The 18,540-nt window shown below is 32.3% G+C and overlaps 1 protein-coding gene across 3 annotated transcripts; it reads right to left on the bottom strand.

The window, feature by feature from the left end:
- Positions 1 to 3,684: 3,684 nt before the first annotated feature.
- On the bottom strand, positions 3,685 to 18,524 carry LOC139524611 (uncharacterized). Of its 3 annotated transcripts, none has more exons than XM_071319547.1 (6): positions 18,271 to 18,524; positions 11,391 to 11,447; positions 7,636 to 7,713; positions 7,430 to 7,507; positions 6,567 to 6,628; positions 3,685 to 4,910 (listed from the first exon to the last, which is right to left on the bottom strand). In XM_071319547.1, exons 1-6 carry the CDS (start codon positions 18,344 to 18,346, stop codon positions 4,773 to 4,775), a joined length of 489 nt encoding a protein of 162 aa, XP_071175648.1. In that variant the 5' UTR covers positions 18,347 to 18,524; the 3' UTR covers positions 3,685 to 4,772. The 3 variants fall into 3 exon arrangements, with proteins under 3 accessions (XP_071175648.1, XP_071175651.1, XP_071175650.1); XM_071319550.1 differs by having other exon boundaries at positions 6,577 to 6,628; positions 18,271 to 18,491; XM_071319549.1 differs by lacking the exon at positions 7,636 to 7,713 and having other exon boundaries at positions 18,271 to 18,506.
- Positions 18,525 to 18,540: the final 16 nt, after the last annotated feature.

Below are 18,540 nucleotides of genomic sequence, written 5' to 3' on the forward strand. Positions count from 1 at the left end.
ACAAATGGCTTATAATCATACATGTAAAAGATTTATAAAAATAACTAGAGGCTCTCAAGAGCCTGTGTCGCTCACCTTGGTCTATGTGCATATTAAAAACAATGGACACAGATAAGTGGGTCTCATTGGGGTCTAAGCGTGACGCGGGATTGCCGATTTTTTGTAAGCGTGAAACGTGAAAGTCAAATTATTGTGTCGTGAAAACGGGAAATGAGGTCTAGCGGGACCCAGGAAATGACAAAAAAAATAGAATTGCTTACGTACATAGTATAAGCGGGATACGGGAAGCTGACAAAACAGTAAGCGGGATTCGGGATCAGAACCCCCCAATGAGACCCCAAGATAAATTCATGACATAATTGTGTTTTGGTGATGGTGATGTGTTGGTAGATCTTACTTTACTGAACATTCTTGTTGCTACAATTATCTCTATCTATAATGAACTTGGCCAAGTAATTACAGTGGAAAATATTTTCTAAAAATTTACAAAAATTTATGAAAAATGCTAAAAATTAACTATAAAGGGCAATAACTCCTTAAGGGGTCAATTGACAATTTTGGTCATTTGACTTATTTGTAGATCTTTCTTTGCTGAACATTATTGCTGTTTACAGTTTATCTCTACCTATTATAATATTCAAGATAATAACCAAAAACTGCAAAATTTCCTTAAAATTACTAATTCTGGGGCAGCAACCCAACAACAGGGTGTCTGTTTTGTCTGAAAATATCAGGGCAGATAGATCTTGACCTGATAGACAATTTAACCTGTCAGATTTTCTCTAAATGCTTCGGTTTTTTTAGTTATAAGCCAAAAACTGCATTGTACCCCTATATTTTTAGCCGTGGCAGCCATCTTGGTTGGATGGCCGGGTCACCGGACACATTTTTTTCAATTAAATACCCAAAAGATGATTGTGGCCAAGTTTGGATTAATTTGGCCCAGTAGTTTCAGAGGAGAAGATTTTACGAAAACTGGTTAAAAACTGACTATAAAGGTCAATAACTCCTAAAGGGGTCAACTGACCATTTTGGTTATGTTGACTTATTTGTAAATCTAACTTTGCTGAACATTATTGCTGTTTACAGTTTATCTCTATCTATAATAATATTCAAGATAATAACCAAAAACAGCAAAAATTCCCTAAAATTACCAATTCAGGGACAGCAAACCAACAACGGGTTCACGGATTCATCTGAAAATTCGAGGGCAGAAAGATCTTCACCTGATAAACAATTTAACCCATGTCAGATTTGCTCTAAATGCTTTGGTTTTTGAGTTATAAGCCAAAAACTGCATTTTACCCCTATGTACTATATATGAAACCACACAAGTGCATAATTTTACCCATTATCAAGGATTTGTATAGTCTTACTACACAAATCCTCAATAATAATGGAAAATAATTCACACTAGTAACACTTTCTTTTTTTTAAGAGAATTTTACAAACAACTGATAAGCTACTATTTTATCCATTTTAAAGTAAATGTAAAATTTAATAAACTCACGTCAGTGTGAGTATGTATAGGGTAAATACAAGTTCCTGTTTTTTTTTTGTTTTTTTTTTTAAATTTTGTCCTATTCTAACTCTAGCTGTTACTATTATTATTTTTTTTTTAACTAGAAATAAAAACAAATAAAACTTAACAAAAACTTTTAATAACGCATTTTTAAATTTATTTTTTTTTTATTTAGCAGTGACCCTGAAAATAGGGTGAACAAAAGACAATATGAATTTTGTGAAATAAATGTTTCAAGGATTTTCTTGCTTACACTTATAGTAATATTCAGTTTGCTTAAACGTAATATTTGATGTTCAATAGTTTCCACAGTTGTTATACTATGTGGCCGAGACATAAGGCAGCAACCATTTGATTTTCGGGGGGGGGGGGGGGGGGGGGCTATGGTTTTTTTTCTGGACAAATTTTTTTTTCGCCTGCGACAAGTCGAAAACTATTTTTTTTCTTTCAATTTTAGCATTATATATAGTGGCAGCTGAGGGTGAAACAAACAATTTTTTTTTCTCAAAATCAAAAACAAATTATTTTTTTCTCCAAAAAATGGAAACAAACTTTTTTTTCCAAAAAAAACCATAGCCCCCCCCCCAGAAAATCAAATGGTTGCTGCCTAACCAAACCAGTTTTAGAAGTATTTGTAATGATAGAGCATCATCATATCATTAATAATAAAGAGCTGGTCCACTAAGGGCATGCTACAACCGTCGCTTTATCAAAGTGCCATAACTCATCATGTCATTTTTGAAATTTATAAAGAAACAAAAAGGAGATTATTTAATAGATTTAAACAAGTCAGCTATGTTTCATTTAAGCTGCTCAAGCATTTTTGAGTTCTTGTCCGAAAACTAGGAAAATCCCCATTTTTAATAAATAAAACACCGTAACTTGGAAACGTGAAATCCAAAACTTATAAAGATCGAAAGGGAGCTCATGTCATTAGATATAAAGATTTCCCCAAAGATTCATGCAAATTGGTAAAAATGTATTTAGTTGTTGTCGGACATGTTGACGACGGACGGACGAACAGACATACAGATATACCGACAGACAACGGTATACCATAAAAATTGAAATTCTTGCTGCACATTTTTGTAATTATAACTTTTTTTAAATGTTATAATCAGTTAGTTCACCTCATATAGAACCACAGTTAATGTAAAAAGTGGTAAATCATTTATGTATAACACCAAGAATACTTACGTGTGGTACTCCTAGATTTCATGATCCGGTAGATGATTTCATTTTGGTCAGTATAACATTTAGTGATCTCTTATGTAAATCAATAATTCAAATAAATTAAACCCAAACTAAATATCAATGTTACACACACACACGTGCATTCACGTTCCTGCTTCAACTGCGACATTTATGCTTTGGCCTTTTACAAGGCCATGTTTTTGTCAGACTGTTAATAACGTCTTTACTCTTAATCCATTGGAAGTAAGATGTGTTTTAATAGATACTTTATTCTAAGATATATGTTTTGTTTTAGTCTTATTGGCATTTGACTAGCTATCAGTAACTGCTGTTTATTCTATGGATAAATTTCTGCAGTAAATTGAGAGTTCTGATGTTGTTAAATTAATACCGTTGGTGTTCTTTACCATCTCATCATAGTCCCAAAATGTAAATCTGAAATCTTGTTCATATAAAAAAAAAGGTGAGAAGACATTATTTATATGTGGACGGTCTGACATAATGGGTATTGCATGTACCTGTAGGATCAGATTTTGATATTTTGTTGCAATCTGAAATATGGAAATTATACGCACGGTTTGTTATGTCTCATTTTTTCATTATTTGTTTAAAAATGCACAATTGCAAACAAAACGTGACATAGGCAAACAGATTGCAAAGTTTTACTAACTAGGTTAAAGGTGATTTTTTTTATTAGAGCCGAAATAGCCAAATATCACCTTTTCTTGCGTAGTTTTTTATTTTGTTTTCTTCCTGTAAAATTGTACTTGTACTTGCAGAGTTTTAACTATGATACGACCAAAACACTGCAGTGAACACCGCTGTAAAGTAGGCAGTCCCGCCAACTACTAGCAATGCAACAGTTGCTATTCTCTTGGTCTCCACTTTTTCATTACACACCACATTTTTATGTATCTGTCATTGCATGTGACAGGGGTATCAAGAAGTTTAAGAGCCTAACACCATAATTAGTTTACAAAAACATTTTATTACAAAATAATTTATAGCATATATTAAAGTACAAATTAACAAATCATATATATTTTTTAAAACTATACTCAAAATAGAATCTGAGTTGTCTAAATTCAAATCTTTTAAGATTTGTATTAGTTACATTGCAATTGAAATGTTAATGAAGCTGTTCCATTTCTTGGAACATATGTGCTGTTAAAACCAAAGCTTACCAGGTAAAAAAAACCCACAGTTTTGGTTACATCAGAGTAGTTTTAAATTCAGTAATTGAAGATTTAACCAAATTTGAACACAATTTACCACTTTCAGCAATGTTTCTCCACAATGTGCCAAATAATTCTAAAAAGTTGATATTGACGATTTTGGTGTCATGTATTGACCTGTAGGACCAAGGAATGCCGACTGCTTTAAACTGCATATACAGTAGGTTTTAATAAATTTAGGAAATAGTTTATTGTATGGGAGTCTACAGAGTTCCAATTCAGCCAAAAATTTAGACTTTTGCTATTTTTCAGGTTGTTTTATGAAAGTGGCCTCTAATCGAAATCAAAATCAATAGGGGGACCGGATACGTATGAAGAAAACTCGGTTGAACATGCAAACAATACAAATTTAATTTTAGACAAACTGCAAAATTAAGAGTGGGGCAATAGGTGTTCAATAAAAAAAAAGATGAACAAAATGAAAGTCTTGTTATAGTCATCAGGTGGTCAATTCAGCGAAAACAATAAACATATTTACATGTGAAGACTAGAATACAAAATGGTGGTGCATTTTGTGTTATGTAACAATATATCATATTTACAAAAAAAATCTTTCAATTTGCACAATTATGGGCTGACAAAACTTTTTTAAGTGTTGTCCAATATTGTATGGAGTCGTCATATAAAATACTGGTTCCTTTTCAGGGGGGGGGGAATTGACATTTATCCTTATCGTTTTGATATCACCTTGAAACCAGTTCAATACGAACTAACTGGCATTGTATATGCCTGCACATATTTTGTTTTTCATTTCACATTTTCTAAATCATTGCCCATTATTTGTTCTTTAAACACATTTTAAGTTACATATAATTACAAGTTTATTTAACAATAACAGTCTTATTTTTAACAGTGACGTCAGCATATTCAGTTTTACTGTCTTTTCTGTTGATTGATTGTTTTTTGGAAGGTGGTTTGGTGAATTCGACTTCCACATAGTTCAGGACTGGTTGCTTTTGCTGTAAGAAAAATAAAAGTTGAGAATTAATGGTTCAAACTTGATTTCATTTCACTGTCTGTTACCCCTCATCTAATTATTCATAGCCCCTTCTTACAATCATTTATTAGGTCATATTTGGATGACAACATTACAAATATATATGTTATTAACATTTCTGGTTACAAAAAAATGAAAATTCACATAAACCAATATTTTTTATTATTTAAATAAAACAATATCTGTGACTTATCTGTGTGTGCTGAGTTTTTTTATTTGTTTTGTTTTGTTTGTGTTTATGTTTATGTTTATGTTTATGTTTATGTTTATGTTTTTTGGGGTTTTTTTCCGTTTTGTCTCAAGGTTGCTGTCTCATTGACAAACACACTCATATACGTTCATTAATTGGAACATGTTTATCGGGAATATGAATGTAAAACATACACTGTAATAATCTAAAATGATAATAGTATATGTTGTAATGTATTTACTTTACAGTCTTATCAAAAAGCTAAGTTTGATTGATACGGATAGTCATGTAAGAAAATATTTTGAAAACAAAATATTTTTACTTGTATATTTGTAAAACTTTTTCATATCCCGATTCAGATTTTTTTATAGCTAACTTTGCAGTATGGGCTTTGGTCATTGTTGACCTATAGCTGTTACTTTTTGTGTCATTTGGTCTTTTGTGGAGAGTTGTGTCATTGGCAATCATACCTCACATCTTCTTATTTATATGCCTCTATAATGAACCTCTATAATGTACGCGCAAATAACTTGTGACGTATCACTATTTAATGTACATAAAACATGCAAAGTAAAATTAAAACATTTTTATAGCTAAAAATGTAAAATGCATTAAATTAAAAAAAAACACCAAACATTGATTTAGATAATTTAGATAATTTTCATATGATTATAATGCGATTGTAGTGCAACAGAATTGGATATCGCTTGATATCAAGGCTCGAGTTATTTTATTTCAATATGCTAATATATATACAGAAGTGTTTTCCGACCTTGACTGACTATAAAGGTCAACTATATATATATACATATATCTGTCTAAATTAAGATGTTGCATAGTTTTATGCATAGTTTTGTGCATAGCAAACAGTAGTAACAGTAGTTTATAAACTTAATATCAGAAGAATTCAAATTCTCTAGACGTAAATGGTATAAAACTGAGATTACATATTAATTATCTAAACCATGTATCGTCTTATTTTTAAAACTTATTGGAGTGATATGTTTGCAACTGAACATTACAGGTATTTAAAAGCAGGGAACTCAAATTTAAAGCACATTCACTTCAAGCCTTCAGAATTGTAAAATGCAACAATAAATAAATTAAGATGTGCAAAAACAAGACACAATTACAACAGTAACGCAACACTTTTTTTCAGACAATGCAAGCTAATGCACTTTTTAGACTTTTTTCCACTGAAAAATTCTACGTTTGGTATTTTTTAAATGTGCTGTCATTACCATTATTTTAACTATCTATCATATCAATGACCTTATGCATTGGCCGAGCCCACTAGCAAGTAAATAAAATGGAATAAACAAATTCTTTAGAAGTTATGAAATTCAAAATAATTGAATACGAGAACCATTTAATGCTATAATGATTTTGAGAGATTATATAAATATATAAGCAAAGCATGCAGAGGACCTGCGACAACCTGTTGTCTTCTGGTAGCACAACCTCTTCATATGTACGAGGTTTTTTCTCAACTGAAATAAAAAGTAGTATATTTTACTTCTTTTCTAGATATACAGTCGGTATCATGGTATCATGAATGCAGATTAAATGTTCAAAACGTCTCTTGTTTTAAAGATAGTCATAAGATCTAAAAACCCAACGAAGATACCAGTCTTATAATTTGGTACACCAGACGAGCGGTTAGACTCGCCAGAGTCGCTCGAATCAAACTAAAAAAATGTAGTTGGAATGTCAAATCAAATACCAAGTTTTCAGAGCTGCATGAAATGCATTGACAACCGAAAAATTTCGAAAAGTTTAACCAAATACGGCTAAAGCCAGCTTAATTAAGGGACTAAAATCTCAATATTTGGAATAATTGAACATTTATAAATGCGACAGTAAATTTATAGAATATAAACATATCAATGATACTTCTGCTCGGCACGAATTTGAAAGTGTTGACTACTGGGTTGGTGATACGTACTAGCTGTCCCACGAGGACTTAACTGGATGGCCGGATGCTAAATACGACAACTTAAGACACAAAATAAGTAGATTTGCTCTTTCATGTCAGGATATGTACATATGTACATATTCTCAAATAACGTATATAGGCAAACTTACTTATTTACAAAGTATTTATATCAGAGAATCGGAAATATCATTTTGTTACGTAAAAAGACAGACTTTTTTGTTTATCTACATGTCAAACCACTCTGTTGAGAATGTAAAAGTCTTTCTATTTATTTGTGTTGCTATTATAAGTCTAAAGGTCTAAGTTTTATCGATAAAATTTGTTGCCATGGGAATACATCTAATGAGAAATTTACCCGTGTAATCTACTGTACCCTTTTCTTCTCGGTCCTCTGGTAATTCTATATCGTCATACGATCTCGCTGCTTTGCGAACTGAAGAGAAAATAACATATTTAGCTTGATATTCAACAGAACATATGAGAGAGATCAATATAAAGTTTTCCGTATACATTTGCTAACTTAAAAGACGGACGCATGCAGTTTCCTCGTCAAAGTCTTACCTGTGTAATCAACGGTTCCCTTTTCTTCTTTATCTTCTGGTAATTCTACTTCCTCATACGTTCGTGTTACTTTCTGAACTGTCAACCAAGACAAACAATGCAATGTAATTTTAATGTTACTAGAAACTTGGTGAATGCATGCACACATATAGAATGAAATTCAAAACAGTGTGGCTGTGGCCATTGATTGACACATTAAATTCATCCATTGACTGGGACAATTTAGGTGAACGTTTGTAGTGTAACGACCACTGCTCACTATGTACTTTTTAAAGACACTTAAACTATGGGGTCACCAAAGGTTCTCAACACCTTAATAAAGTAATTCGAAAAATTAATCAGAAATAACACGATGATTTGATTTATATCAATTATATAAATCAAAACATAAAGGTTATTCCTAATTAATTTTTCGAATTATTTTATAATTAAAGGCGTTAAGAAACCTTTGGTGACCCCACAGTTTAAATGTCTATCGTAAGTACGTCGTGAACAGTGGTCGTTACAGACAAACGTTCATGTAAATTGTCCCAGTCAATGGATGAATTTAATGTGTCAATCAATGGCCACAGCCACACTGTTTTGAATTTCATTCTATAGAAGTATGAATAATTGCAAGAACATATGGTGATGCGACCTTGAAGGTCCTTGAAATGTTGATGAGAAATCTAGCCATTTAATCGTCTTGAAAAATAGGGGGTGATAAGTCAAAACCCCTCCACATATTAAAAGCCTGTTTTACAGTCGGAATCTCCTCACTCTACTTGTCCAATCATGTTATGTTATTCGGAGAAGTTTATGTTGATGGCGAATCTTTGGTAGTTTATGTGTAACTTTGTATATTTTTTTTAATGTCATAAACATGTCGCAGAAGAAAAACATATAGGGGATTCACATAGATGAAAGGTTTTGATCGAATGCATATCAAAAAAGATTTCCTTTTCTCGTTTATACGATAAGAAAATGCAATGGATTAAGAATATTTATGAACTTAGTCTAACTACGAGTATGTATCATGTTTTGTTTTAAGACTTTTCCTTTTATAAGGTTAAAACAGGTTTACATGTTTGACATGACGCCAATATATTATCACCAACTTCACTTCCATCATTTAAAATTCCAAACTACCAAAACATACAAAATAGATATAAGAAGATGTGGTATGTGGAAGACTAGTGTAAAAACTATTCAACCAGTAAAACTAATTGTCTAATCTATATAAAAACAAGAGTGCACACGCTGAAATGTCTCGCCTTCTTTACGAACCATTTATATTATGTTGATAGTTCTAAATAGAAAGCTTTACTACAACTATCACATAAACTAAACATGATCCAAGAAGATAAGGTGAAGGTCATATAAACCAAACAAGAAAGACATTGTACACCTTACAATCATTCAATACACTTAATACAGTTGACCTATTGCTTATAGTTTCTAAGAAACAGACTTAACCAAGAGAACTGAAAATTGACCAATAAACCATGAAAATGAGGTCAAGGTCAGATGATCCATGCCAGTTAGACATGTACAGCTAACAATCCTTCCATACAACACTTATAGTTGACCTATTACTTATGGTTTAAGAAAAACAGACCAAAACACATAAACTTAACACTGAGGAACGAACCAGGAAAATGAAGTCAAGGTCAAATAAAACCTGCGAGACTGACATGTACATCATATAATATTTCCATACACCAAATATACATGTAGTTGACCTATTGCATAAAGTATTAGAAAAAAAAAGACCTAAGCTCAAAAACAGAACTTTGACCACTAAACCATGAAAATGAGGTCAAGGTCAGATGACACCTGCCAGTTGGCCATATACACCTTACAATCATTCCATATAACAAATATAGTAGACCTATTGCCAACAGTATAAGAAAAAAGAAACAAAACACAAAAACTTAACTATAACTGCTGAACCATGAAAATGAGGTCAAGGTCAAATGACACCTGCCAGTCGGACATGTTCACCTTACAATCCTTCCATACAACAAATATAAAAGACCTTTTGCTTATAGTATCTGAGATATGGACTTGACCACCAAAACTTAACCTTGTTCACTGATCCATCAAAAGAGGTCCAGGACAAGTGAAAACTGTCTTAGGGGCAAAAGGACCTTGGAGGTACGCACATACTAAATATAGCTATCCTATTACTCATACTAAGAGAGAAATTTACATTTGAAAAAATCTGAACTTTTTTTCAAGTAGTCACTGAACCATGAAAATGAGGTCAAGGAAAATGGGCATTTGACAGACGGAAACTTCGTAAAATAAGGCATTTATAAGTATGAAGCATCCAGGTCTTCAACCCTCTAAAATATAAAGCTTTTAAGAAGTAAGCTAAAGCCGCCGCCGTTGGATTACTATCACTATGTCGAGCTTTCTGACAAAAAGTCGCAGGCTCGACAAAAGACGGGAAACGAGAAAAACTAATGACAACACCAACAAACGACAACCACTAAACATCAGGTTCCTGACTCAGGACAGTTGCAAACAAAAACAGGGGGTATATATATACATACTCTACAATGTTTGGTTGTACAGGAAAGTCTTCCTTGTTATGAATCTAAGATATATTTTTGATTCGTGAATATATACTCTACCTTTTAAGCAGTTCTCACGTTTGTGCAGCACGCTGATAGTTTGAGTAGTTTATATCTTGTCTTACAAAATTAAAAAATGAACAGTAAAAGCCTTCATCATGACATACTGATGACTGATGACATACCGACACATTGAGCCGGATTTTTAACGTGTAAGTTCACAAGGTAACAGTCCACAGGACTGAGACATTTCACCTTACCCGGACACATTATTCTGACTCCAAGCCGACCAGTATTTGTTCTTAATCTTTAATGTGGCATACAATGGCAGTAAGTAAGTTTAATGTGGCGTGTTTGGCGGAGAAACAGCAAACACCAATTTTTAAGTGTTTAACCCGGGGTTCGAACCCACGACTCTCGCATTCGTGGGGCGCACTACCACAAGACCACATAGGTGGTATTTTGGTCATAAGAAGATAGCTTCATATCTTACATGGTCTAAAAAGGAACAATATTACCCTAAGCTCGAATATTTTAGGATCATGTTGCAAGTTTTGAGGTATTGTTTTTTTTTAGGAAACTGTAATCATTTAAAGTCCCATACCCTTTTTTTGTTTGTAATTCATTAGAGAGCTAACGACATGCAGTTATTTAAACAATAATGGAAAGAAAATTAATAACAACACAACTTCTAGGATATCCATCTGCTTAATTTTTACTAATTAAAACGTTTTACCGACTGCATTTGTTTTTACCTATTATAAGTCAGGAATCTTATGCTCTGTATTTCTCGTTTCTCGTTTTTTTCTTATAGATTAGACCATTGTTTTCCCGTTTGTATGATTTTTAGGGGCCCTTTATACTTTACTGTTTGGTGTGAGACAATGATCCGTGTTGAAGACCGTACTTTGACTATAACGGTTCACTTTTAGTAATTGTGACTTAGATGGAGGGTTGTCTCATTGGCACTCATACCACATCTTCTTATATCTATGGCAGTCAATTTACAAACTACTATAGATCAACATCAATCTCAATTACAAGAATTACATAAGAAGCTAGACCAGGTGTACCAATATACGCAAGTTATTCTACGTATTCATAGACTTACACCCCTTTTCTTCGAAATAACTTACATTATAAATGTTTGTTTTGTTTGGTTAAATTAACCTAGACGTATCAGACATATCACTATACCTTTGTACTGTTCCTGACCTCCGTTTTCCGCGGAATCCTCGGACTTTTTCTTTTTATCTGAAATGAAATAATTTTTATGATGAAATAATGAAATGCGACGAAATGCTGAAATGAGATTAAATGTGATGAGACGCTTCAACAAATATTGTGGTAACTTCGATAAGTTGACTACCAAGGATCAGTTTGATAGGTCCCAGGGATTATGAAAATAAGGAGATCTTGTTGAAAACTACTAAAATATTTCAATGTTTTTTGGGGGTTATTCTTATAGATTATCGTTGATCATCTCAACGAGATTGATTTTCTCGCTTGAGCCGGTACGGCAAAAGCGAGAAAAGCAATCGAGTTGAGATGACCAATGAATCTGTTTATCGCTATTTTACCTATGACGACGTTGTCAATTTCGTGTCAATTTCAGTAGCAACGCCACGTGCCTCCTTAGTTTCTAGCGACAATTTTCCATCTCAAGCGAGTAGCATGATATAAAAAATTATCACAAAAAAAGATCAAAGGAAAAATGCACAAAATAGCGATAAAATGTGCTATTTCTCCTATCCATACGTTCTTACAGTAATCAGAATCTAATGGTACAACATTACCAGCGTTCTGAAGATCCACAGGTATCTAATGGTACAACATTACCAGCGTTCTGAAGATCCAAAGGTATCTAATGGTACAACATTACCAGCGTTCTGAAGATCCATAGGTATCCAAGATCGTACGAACAAGAACAAAAATACGACAATTAAATGAAAACAAGTAAAGCAATGAAGTTTGTTTATGAAATTTTAATCTAAATACTACGGGGAAAAAAAAACAAAGGTCTATGTCTCAAACCCTGTGGTTTCACTTTCGGACGAGGAGACAGGATGAAGGTGCTTTAAAAAATTGACTATAGCGATGGCAAGATAACAGATACAACAAGATTCAGACAATTTGTCAAAGATCAAGGAATTTATTTAGTAATGTGTGTCGTTTTGGGTTCAGAGAATGAGCCGAGTGTTCCTGCGAAGAAAGTTTTAGAATATATTCGAAAAATATTTATATTGTCTATATAAATACTCATATGGTCCGGTTTTTGTACAAGTGCTTGTTTATTCATATACATAGATATAGGAAGATGTGGTATGAGTGCCAATGAGACAACTCTCCATCCAAGTAACAATTTATAAAAGTAAACCATTATAGGTCAAGGTACGGCCTTCAACACGGAGCCATGGCTCACACCAAACAGCAAGCTATAAAGGGCTCCAACAATTACTAGTGTAAAACCATTCAAACGGGAAACCAACGTTCTAATCTATATACAGGTTTATTTAATTGGGATGCCTTAAAACACCTGTCAATGTTGACTGTGCATTTGGATATCTACAATGATCTATAAAATTTGTTCATTTGCATCAGTCACTGGAGTAGGACTAAATTCATAATAACTTAATTAGTTCTTCATACTCGTATTCTCAACTTTTGAAACTGACAAGGCCGTTAGTTATTGACCATTTTGGTCAAGTTGAATTATTTGTAGATCTTACTTTGCTGAACATTATTGCTGTTTACAAATTATCTCTATCTATAAAAATATTCAAAATAACAACCAAAAACAACAAAATTTCCTTAAAATTACTAATTCAGGAGCAGGAACCTAACATCAGTTTGTCTGATTTATCTGAAAATTTCAGGACAACTATATCTTAACCTGATGAACATCTTTATCTACTTCAAATTTGCTCTAAATGCTTTAGTTTAAGAGATATACGCCAAAAACTGCAGTTAATTCCTATGTTCTATGTTTAGCTATGCCGGCCATGTTGGATGACAGTTGCGTTCATCGGACACATTTTTTTACCTAGATACCCTTATAATGATTGTGACTGAGTTTGGTTAAATATGTCTCAGAAGTTTCAGTGGAGAAGTTTCTGTATGATTACAAAAATTTACCCAAAATTGTTAAAAAATCACTATAAAGGACAATAACTCCTTATGGGGTCAATTGACCATTTTGGTCATGTTGATTTATTTGTAGATCTAACTTTGCTGAACATTATTGCCTATTGTAATATGACGTCCTTCTTACGCTTTGTAAAAAAAGCCGTGTTCTAATGAGCACAAAATATGTTCGAAACATGCATGCGCACGAACTTACTTGTATATTACGTTGTTTCCATCGTTATCCTTTAAAATATATACATTTAAGCAGCTAACATAAACTTTTATTATATATTTTCATAAAACAACATATATTTACCCTTATTATTTAAATTTATCAAATATGAAATGTAATGCACAGACTCATCGGGAAGGAAACGGGAAAAGCCAAACATTTTATGGTATTTTCGTACGCTTCGACTTACAGAAATACTGGATTTGTCCTAAATATTAGAATCGAAATAATTTTTTCATGTCATGCTAACGCTCAGTGTAAAATATCGACTAATATAATGCCTACCCATGTTAAAATGAGCATAGCGCATGACATGAAGGAATTATTTCTTAAGTAGTTTCAGAGGAGAAAATTTCAGTAAAAGATAACGACGGACGACGACGGACGCCAATTGATGAGATAGGATCACTTGGCCCTGTGGGTCATGTGAGCTAAAAATACAAAGAACAAAAATGTTTCTGAATTTCTTTGTTTAAAACCCATATTAATTCGGGATTCTAGTGAAATAGTTTCTGATGCGATTAAGTAACAATACCATTAAAATACATACGGTTAGAGCTCATTTCCTAATGAATGATGAGTAAGACTTTGGTTAGCTTGCTTGCTTTGTTTGAATATTGTATAATTGTAATTGAGATGACATCGAATCAAATGTAATCATAATATATACAGGTTTAACTATGCCCATTTATCTTATTTGCAGATGTCAATCTTAATTACAATGCTTGAGCAAACGTTTATACAAACATAGCAAACAAGCCAACCAAAATCTTACTCTACAAGCATAAGAAATTAGCATTAACAATTTTGTTCTTCATTGATTCACCTTTGCTGCTCTTCCGTAATTAAACGTGTTTATATTATGATAGAAGATTTGAAAAATCATTTACCACTTTTAAGATTTTAAAAACTGCAGACAAAAAGATAGCACCAGAAACTCAGTAGAGTCACATTTTAACCTTTCAATGGTTTACACTAATGCACACATACCAAAGAGCGGAAATTATAGAGTCAATGATTTCCGTGATGAAAACATGGTCACAAATATATGTTTACAAGTGATATCCTTGATACGGAAATTAAACACACGGAAGATATATTCAGAAATTACACTGATTCGATATATGAAAGTGACACATACTGTGGTAATTTATTTAATTGCTATCAACTTCGGGAAGAAGTGGGATGTTTTAATATGAAGAGGCGGAGGACAGTAGTTTAATCCATATATGTAACCATTTACTCAAAGTCATTTCATTGATAAATAAGTGTGTGTGATGCAGGATAGATCTGACGATTTAATTTATAAAAATTAAAAAAAAAATCAAAGTAAATGGTTTAAATGACTATGTAAGCTCTTATCTTGCAGTTAATAAAACTCGGTTTATCTGAAGAAATCAAATAAATGGTTCTTCTCATTTAAAACTTAGATTTGTAAATTGAGGAACTTTATTATATGTTTTTTTTTTTTATCAAATCAGATACTTTGTGTGTCCTGCTTTCAGGGTTTTCCTCTCAAAAGAAAAAAAAATGAAACCCTCTATGTCCTGCCTCCTTACGCAACTTAAATCATCAAGCTGACCCTCCATTTTTTGTTAAGCAAAGTTACATTTAATTATCTAACATTATTCAATTTTTAATATTTTTCTCTGCAGTCCATGTAAATTATTTTTTAAAAGAAAATTAGTTACCTGCTACCTCAGGACAGGGAACAAGTACTAGTATTCATATATAGATGAAAAAAAAGTTTTAAATGCACTTAAAGTTTTTTTAATAGCTACACTTTTCTCCATCCGGTTTCACAACTTTGTGATACTCGTCAATGGTAACTAATATATGAACCCTTTAGGTGCTAAAAACAACAACAATATCAAAAAAGGAAACAATATATTTAAATATTTCGGATAACATACTTCCTCAGTATGATCACGATGATGTAAATTGAATCGTATCAACCTATTCTGATTTTATTTAAACCACCTGTATTGGCAATACTAGCATCGGCAGGGATTTGTTTTAAAAATAAAAAAAATCTTAAGATTGGAAATGACCTTTATTTTATATGTTTTTTTGTGTAAGCTGAGTGTTGTTTGACAGCTCGCCATATAACATAGACATATATTTATTTTTGGTGACCCTCATTTGGTTTTATTATTTGTTTTATATTGGTTAAGAATTGAAAAAAGAGTAAAAGTAAATCTGACAATTAAAATAATACATAAACAAATCAGTAAAACAAAACAAACAAAAACGAAATGGAGGGGCAAAACATGGCATTTATACTGTAAACTTCAGATACACAATATTTAAATAAAAATAAAGTATAGTCAAAACAAACAATGGAAGCACAAAACAAGAAAAGAACTGTAAAATTATGCTCAGATATATGCATCATAAAACCTGCACGGTTTAAGATTAAGGGATAATTCAGTTTATATCTGGTTGAATCATTGGTGAATGTAACTCAATGCAGTCAGGATCCTACTTCGTCAAAATTATCTCCCCATTACGCCAGTTCATTTTCACAATCGTAAAAATGGAAGCCATTGTAGCGATGACGCGCTACCAATTTTGCTCTTGGAAACCGATAAATTTATCCACATTGCACCAATACGATCCTTATATGTCAGTTATATTTTAAAAGACAAATGTATCAACTAGCTAATGAGCATCAGTTAATGATCTTGTCTGCATTGATTCAACTTAAAACTATTGTCTGATCGGTTGTTAGGTGGAATTTTCGAAAAATCATAAACATTTAAAAAAAATCTATTTAAATATTTCGTGGAAGGGCAGACTAGATTTTTTTAGTGGTTGAAGACTATAAATCCTAGTTATCACACACAAAAAATTAGAATTTTTCGAAGATATGCATTTTCATCATCCAACTTGTAAGACTGTCGTCAAGTACTTTCAGTAAAAAAATAGCTATTCGAACACACCTTCCCTGTTTGTTTGACTCATTAGATAGGTATTTCACTTGACCCATATATTTCATCTTTTAGTACTGTTATGTTTTTTGTGTTATAAAGTCAACCTGTACCTTTAATTTATAAAAATGATAGAATCTGAAGCGAGACGATGTATGAAATATTCTTACTTTGAACGATATCAAGACAAAATACTCAACTCAAACACGCCCTAACATAAAAAGGTGCACTCGATTTTCTCTTTTCGATACAATTGTTACCTATTTTTTGGAATTTTTTCTTCAGTCACATAATGGAAGGGCAGACACGAAAATTACTGAACTTATAGATTGATATCTTTTCCGTCCGTGGTAATTTTTTCAAAAATCGGAGGTTATGCATTTTTGTCATCCAACTTGAAAGATACCCATGTCGTCGACTTGATATCTAATTGTTCTGCTTAACTATGTACTAGATAAATTGAAAACTTATGCAAATGGTGTTTTTGAAATAAAACACCTCGTAATTGAGAAGAAAATTGCAGTTTTGTTTGTTTCTATTAACTTTTTAAAAATTTGTCAATATAATAAACAATACAGTAAACATTTATCGCCTTCTCTAATAGAGAGCTTCGATTCTTTTGTTCTATTTCAACCTGGTTTCCGACTGAATGTCCTGCGATTGTTTTTAAAAAAATGAGAGGTTTAAACAATCGTCTGCGTCTTTCAAGGAGAACATTACTTTAACAACTTTTGTAACAACTTCGAACACGTAATTCTATCGTTATTTGTTATTGTTTTTATTATGAAGCCTTCTTATCAAACATAGTGTACACAATAGTCTCAGTTCAAATTAAGGGAAGCTACCGTTTCTATTTGGTTGAATCATTGGTGAAGGCTACCTCAATGTCCAGTGACAAGTATTTCATTCATATCACGGATGATTTTTATATGAAAAAGAGACGTGTAAACGATCTTCTGCTTCTTTCAAGGAAAACATTACTTTAAACAACTTTTATAATAACTTCGAACACGTAATTCTATCGTTAATTGTTTTTTTTTATTATGAAGCCCTCTAGTCAAACAAGGTGTACACAGTAGTCTCAGTTCAAGTTAAGAGATGCTATCGTTTCTATTTGGTTGAATCATTGTTGAATGTTAGCTCAACGCACAGTAGCAAGTATTTCATTGATTTCCCGGACGAATTGTATTAGAAAAAGAGACGTGTAAACGATCGTCTGCGTCTTCCAAGGAAAACATTACTTTAACCTACTTTATTAACTGCGAACACGTAAATCTATCGTTATTTGTTATTTTTTTATTATGAAGCCCTCTAGTCAAACAAGGTGTACACATTTATAGCATGTATTTATAAAAACATACAAGATACACGGTAACTGTTCATCATTAGTCACCAGTCAGTAATTTTTCAACACAAATATGGACTTAAAACTCGTCAAATAAAACAAGGGATGAAGTTACATGCGATCACCTCTATTTTCTATTGGGTTTCGTGTTCCTTAAAGTTTTCTTAGTATTCGTCTTTTATTTTTAAATCAAATCAATTAAGATGATACCATTTAGAGAACTGAAGAAAAATTTATTTTCGATAACTTGGACGAATATAATTATAAAAAAGGAGATGATAAGGTAATGAATATTACAGGCATGTTAAGACCTTAGTCCTTATAAAAATGTTTCAGTAACCAACTAAGATTGGAGAATTACGTAAGTGTCCCCTCTTCATTCAAATATCAGTTGTTTAAGGAAGTTGATGAACAAAATCCCTTGTAATTGTATTTAGTACTTACTATTCTTATTAGATGTACTGTGTGAATTTCTACCTCCTCCGAATAAAGATTGCAATTTATTCCATAAACCACTCATTTCGTATTATTTTGCTGCAGTTTTTATCTATTTCTTGTTAAACTCCATTTGACTAAACAGGAACTTAAATATGTTGAGGCGCCCGATAGGGTAAAACGACATCTATATAAGTACACTACTATAGTGTATTACTTTGTATGTAGATATATATAAATAAATTCAGGAAGTAATTCACACATGTTAAAGGTCAATTT

The sequence above is a fragment of the Mytilus edulis genome, chromosome 5 (genome assembly GCF_963676685.1).
Source record: "Mytilus edulis chromosome 5, xbMytEdul2.2, whole genome shotgun sequence".
In the NCBI taxonomy this organism is placed as follows: domain Eukaryota; kingdom Metazoa; phylum Mollusca; class Bivalvia; order Mytilida; family Mytilidae; genus Mytilus; species Mytilus edulis.